Source organism: Priapulus caudatus, unplaced genomic scaffold (assembly GCF_000485595.1).
Source record: "Priapulus caudatus unplaced genomic scaffold, Priapulus_caudatus-5.0.1 Scaffold189, whole genome shotgun sequence".
Lineage (NCBI taxonomy): Eukaryota > Metazoa > Priapulida > Priapulimorpha > Priapulimorphida > Priapulidae > Priapulus > Priapulus caudatus.
The window spans coordinates 484513-490468 of record NW_014577250.1 but is presented as its reverse complement, the minus strand read 5'-3'; the positions used below and the strand labels follow the sequence as shown (position 1 = coordinate 490468).

At 45.3% G+C, this 5956-nt stretch overlaps 1 protein-coding gene across 1 annotated transcript in view; it reads left to right on the top strand.

Moving 5' to 3' along the window:
* The window catches only part of LOC106807002 (dual specificity protein phosphatase 16-like), a 5911-nt gene extending 3569 nt beyond the window's left edge, over positions 1-2342 (top strand). Inside the window, exon 2 of the mRNA XM_014809200.1 lies at positions 1072-2342. Within this exon, the coding sequence (XP_014664686.1) occupies positions 1072-1635 (564 nt within the window). The 3' untranslated portion in view covers positions 1636-2342. The remainder of the gene's footprint in view (positions 1-1071) is intronic.
* Positions 2343-5956: the final 3614 nt, after the last annotated feature.

The window sequence follows — 5956 nt, the reverse complement described above, 5'->3', positions numbered from 1 at the left end:
TTCGTGATCGGGCGATTAAATTCGCTTGCGATTTTAATCGCCGCGATCGGGCGATAAAATACGCTCGTGTGCCCCTAGCATTAGGTTCCACGCTGGATGCATGGTGAGATATGCCTTGTCATAGCCAATTACTGAGGAATTCATCTCTACGTTAAGGGACTTCATACAGAATTTATTTTTATGATTACACTACATAACAGGTCTTTTCATTTGCTTGATTCGCTCCGGCTGGTTGATCGCGTATCTTCTAAACTAATATTCCCTTTCAAGAAGAACTGAGATCGACTGAGAACGTTGAAATGGACATAATTATCCAAGGAATATCAGTCGTTTTATCTCTTAACAACTGTATGGTTTACTAATTGGTGCTTGGCAAAAGCATTCATGTCCGTTATCTACAATAATATTGTCGTGTCTACTTATCTATTGCTGAAAGAACTCACTTTAACCTACCCAATAAACAGTAACAACGTGAAAAATATCTATCCAAATATCAAAGTTTAGTAATTATAAGGCGCCAACTTTTCCAGCATTTCTATGTAGGCCTACTGTATCATAGGCAGGAGTCTGTGTTTGTGCATGCCCAATATGGGCAAAAGACATATTATATTGAACATTTGAAAATGATTGATTGCAAGTCGAGAGGATATACTAACAAGTACAATTATATGATAATTGTCTATTGCAGTGTCTGCCTGTATTAATTATAAGACACCCTGCAGTTTAAATGTTAAAAGAAATATTATTCTGTTGAAATTATACACTTATAGTAGAGCGGTGCGGAGACAACGCAATCTCTCACTTCAATTAATAATCATGAAGCGCCTAGTTTTCCCGAATTTCTAAAAACACCAAAATCGTCGATGCCGTTTTGCTACCACGTTATTTAGTCGCAGACCAACTATTTTACAATAATAAGCGTTATAATGATAAATAAATCGTTGTTTTGTCGGGTCTCTTAAAAAAACATTGGAAATAGACTCGGGAAACTATCTCACAAGGTCGGGGAAAGAAACAACATTAGATCAGGTAATATTAACATGAGCGAATAATAAAATTCACGCATTGCAGGAGCTTGCGGGCAAGAACTTCTACCGCGACGAAAACTGCTCGCAGATTCTCGATTTTCTCTTCATCGGAAACATAGAGACGGCCTACAACGAGCACCTGCTGTGCAAGCTCAACATCGAGAGCATCGTCGACATCTCCAACATGGAGCCGCACCAGATCCCGCGACACCGCAAGAGCGACTGTCCGTGCACGTGCGCGCTCGAAACCTCTCACCCGCGCGCGCGTCTCTGGTTAGGGGTTGGCGAGAGTCGCAACACGGACATGCTGCCGTACTTCGAGGACATATCGACGTTCATCGAAGCGGCGCGTCGCAAAGACAAGAACGTTCTCGTGCACAGCCTCGAGGGCGACTCGCGCGCCACCTGCGCCATTATACAGTACATGATGAAGTACCACGACATGACGCTGCGCTGCGCGTTCAACCTCGTCAAGAAGCGATGGCCGACTGTGAACATGAGCGCCAGCTTTCAGCACTCGCTAGAGATGTGGGAGAGAAAGCTTCTGCCAGGCGTGCAGGCGTCGATGACGTTCGAAGAGATGAGCAGACAGAACGCGTGGAACTGACGTCACGTCGCTTGCTCAGCATATGTGATGACGTCATCGAACCGATGTCGCGTCGTTCGCTAGGCGCCGGTGATGACGTTAATGAAACTGACGTCATGTCGTCTGTTAAGCGTATGTGATGACGCCTACGGAATTGACACATCGATTGCTAACTGTTCGTGGCGGCCGTCCCCCGTATCGATGTCACGGCGTCTGCTAAACGTTTTCGATGACGTGTGCCGATTTGCCATTCTATTGCCTGCTAAGCGTCTGTGATGAGGTCATCAAGTCTGACGTCATACCCGTTGCTAAACGCATGTAGTGTCGTCATCGGTCATGTGACTATAGTAGGATACCAGACTGTATAGCACGGCACAGCCCGACAGCGTAATAAGAAGTATAGCACACCATAAACCAACACAATGGCTAACGAGGATGCGGCGCTCATCAACTTCCTTTCTGTCAACCACGCCGGTGTTCTCTCGTTGCTCCACATAAATGTCGTAGAGCAATTGAAGGGGATATGTACGAAAGCCCAGAAGACTCATGCGAAATTCGAAATGCGAACGGCGAATTGCGAAATGCGAAATGCAAAATTCGAGATGAAGATTACGAGGTCTAAGGTGAAAACACCTGACGGGAGCACTAGAAAGATGAATTTTTCTATGTGTATATTTATGTGAATTTTTCTATGTGTATATTTATTATGTGTATGGCGGCCATCTCGATTACAAACAATGAGGTGTGACGACTAATGGGAAGTCTACTGTACTGTTGTACAACGAATATGCACACCTCAAAAAAACCTTCGAAGACGGGTAACATGCTAGTGCTATTGAATTAAAGATTTTATAACACATTGTTTGTAATCGAGATGGCCGCCATCTTTGTCTTTGTAGTAATTATAATAATCGGCCATGTGATTCGTCAAGACCAACACATTCTTTGATTGGTTGCTTCAGATTTCGCATTTCGCATGAGCCTTCTAGGCTTTCGTAGATATGTGCTAGTGGGATGCAATTGTGCGAGTGAAATTGTTGAGTTGAGTCGCGACACGCGGCTAATCCGATCCAACGTCTAACGGGCATCCGATCCAGCTACGAGAGGGGAACGGGGAATTCATGGAAATTTCAAGGGACGGGTTCTTTTCCTCCGGGAATGGAAAATGTACAGCCCGTATCGGGAACGGGGAAGACACATCCGTCCAGTTACGTGGGGGAAGAAGAAAGGAGAAGCCATTTACAAGGGGAAAGGAAGACAGCAACCTGTTACAGGAGGATGCGCAGCCAGTTACGGGGTAAAGAAGGGCGTAGCCAGTTACAAGGGAAAGAAAGACACTCAGCCACTTACGGGGGAAAATGAAGGGAACAGCCAGTTACATGGGGAAAGGAAGAGCACAGCCTGTTACAGGGGGAAAGGAAGAGTGCAGCCTGTTACAGGAGACAAAAATGAACGAAGCCAGTTACGGGAGAAAAGGAAGAGCAGCCAGTTACAAGGGGAACGGAAGACAGCAGCCTGTCACGAGAGGAAAAATGACAGACGCCAGTTATACAAGGTAAAGAAGGACACCCAGACACATACGGGAAAAGGGAAAGGGAGAAGACAGTTACAGGGGGAAAGGGAGAAGACAGTTACAGGGGGAAAGGAAGACCAAAACCAGTTACGGGAGAAAAGGAGGGTAGTAGCCAGTTACAGGCTGATACGTAGTAGGAGTGCAGTAAGTATTAGAGGGAGAGTATGAATACAGCGTTCGAGGGAGGCCCCTCCACCGAACGTATGAAAAAGGCAAGTGTAGTCGTAGTGATGGTTCAGATCTCATACAATCCGTCCAGTTTCAGGTTATATATATATATAGTAAGCGTGTTTACTACGACACATGTCGCAGGCGCTTGTCAATATAGTCACATATCATTACATTTATTAACATCGCGAGTGCCAATCAAGCATACTGATTGCAGCACATGCGTTGATACAAGCGTAGTAGGTAATATATTAGAGACACGTCATCCATATTGACAGACAGCGTCGCTACGTCGGTTATAAGGAATGCAGCTGTTGTGCAACTGCATATTCCCATACCTGTGTACGTGTGCGTGCGTGCGTGCGTGCGTGTGCGTGCGTGCATGCATGTGTGCATGCGTGCGTGCATGTGTGCATGCGTGCGTGCATGTGTGCATCACAGGCACTTGGACCGTCTCAATAAAAAAAATAATCGTAAATAACACGAGTCCCCTTTTATTCTTGTTGTTTGTGCACAGGGGGTGCGTGCGGTGTACTTGTGTGTTGCAGATGAGCATTTGAACGGTATTTACAGCAAGTTTTCGACAATAATAGGCGAAATAGAGTAGAGAAACATTAAGACTGGTAGTAAATACATTTCGTGTTTATTTACCATTATTTTTTTCATTGAGACGTTCCAAGTGCCTGTGGTGTGCATGTATGTGTTCATGCGTGCGTGCGTGCATATGTGCATGCGTGCGTTTGTGCGTATAGGTAGACAGGTATCAGTACATGTATGAGTTCAAAAATCATGTATTTAAGTTATTATTGATATTGTTATAACATAATATGATATGGGTAAATGATGAAATAATTCTGAATAAGACGTTTATATGAAATGACATGTTAAATCCGAGCCCTACCCAAATGTGCCTGCGCTACAGACTATTCTGTGTTTTGCTTACGCACGCATTCACATTGTCAGTGATCGTGAAAAGCTTTACCATCAACAATGTATATCTTTTGCGGACATCTTTATCAGAATAAATCACGTATTTATTGGCGTATTTAAATAAAATCCAGCATTGTTCGCACAATACCGTTTGCTTCAATGTTCGCGCATGTAGGTTTTCCTTTATCGATAGCAATAATCGTTCACGCCTCTCTCTATCTCCCTCCCCCTCTCCATCTCCTTCCCACTCCTCACTCTTTCGCTTTCTGCCGCTCTCTCCATTTCTCGTCATCCGCTGTCTCTCCGTCTCCCGTTCTTGTTTCCTCTCGCGATCTGTCTCTCGATCACTATCGCGATCTGTCTCTCTATCACTATCGCGATCTGTCTCTCTATCACTATCGCCATCTGTCTCTCTATCACTATCGCAATCTGTCTCTCTATCACTAAGTATCGCGATCTGTCTCTCCTAATCCCATTCAATCTTGTTTATTTTTATGTTAACTTTCTCCATTCTCCCCCCTCCCCGTCCTACTACTACTCTCTCTCTTCTTCTCTCTCTCTCTCTCTCTCTCTCTCTCTCTCTCTCTCTCTGTCTCTGTCTCTCTCTCTCTCTCTCCCTCCCCTCACACACTCCTGCGCTCTATACCACACTAGCATCGCATTATGCGCCAAGTAACACGTCGATGCGAACATCTGTTGATGCGTGTTGTTGTTGTAAACACGGTTAAAAACACACAGCACGCGCGCACGCAGACGGGCGCGTAATCGGAGGGGGTTCACACACTGATCTCTGTATACTATACCTAACTAACTAACAAACTAATTAAGTAACTTACTTACTAACTAAAGCGGGGGACACACCATGCGAATTTATTCGCACGACCGCAGCGGATTTTAAAACCGCCGCGGAATTCACATGGCGTTGTACGCTCAAGCGCGGGCGAATTTCATCCGCACCGAAATTCGCAGCGATCAAACATGTTTGATATTTTCGCTGCGGAGTTTTACCGCTGCGTACAGACAGTAAAGACAGACAGTAGATCCCGTTTAGTGTGTCCGCTGCGGTCGTGCGAATAAATTCGCATGGTGTGTCCGCTCAATTATCGCATGCGATCGAGTGCGAATATTTTCGCCGCGAATTTCGCTGCGGATATGATCGCAGCGAAATTCGCATGGTGTGTCCCCCGCTTAAGCAACTCACTAACTAAGTAACTGACTAATTAACTAAGTAACTTACTAAACAACTTAGTATATAGAGATCAGTGGTTTCACACGATGTTCGCGGCGACAATCGAAACTGCACAGATTCGTGCACCAGAGGGTGATCTCATCGATCGGAAGAAGAGCTAATAATACATGTATGATTACGGAAGCCATTCGTAAACGACTGACTTCGACGTCGTCGTGTCCAGAAGCCGACGTCCTGTTCTGGCCAACAGCTAATAATATACATGTGTTATGCGACGACGTCGATGTCGTTATCCACAAATGGCTTCCGTAGACTAATTACGATGCAGAGAGCGAGCGCGACAGAGAGAAAGGAAAGAAGGAGAGTGCGAGAGAGAGAGAGAGAGCGAGAGAGAGAGAGAGAGAGAGAGAGAGAGAGAGAGAGAGAGAGAGAGAGAGAGAGAGAGAGAGAGAGAGAGAGAGAGAGAGAGAGCGGCGTGTGGG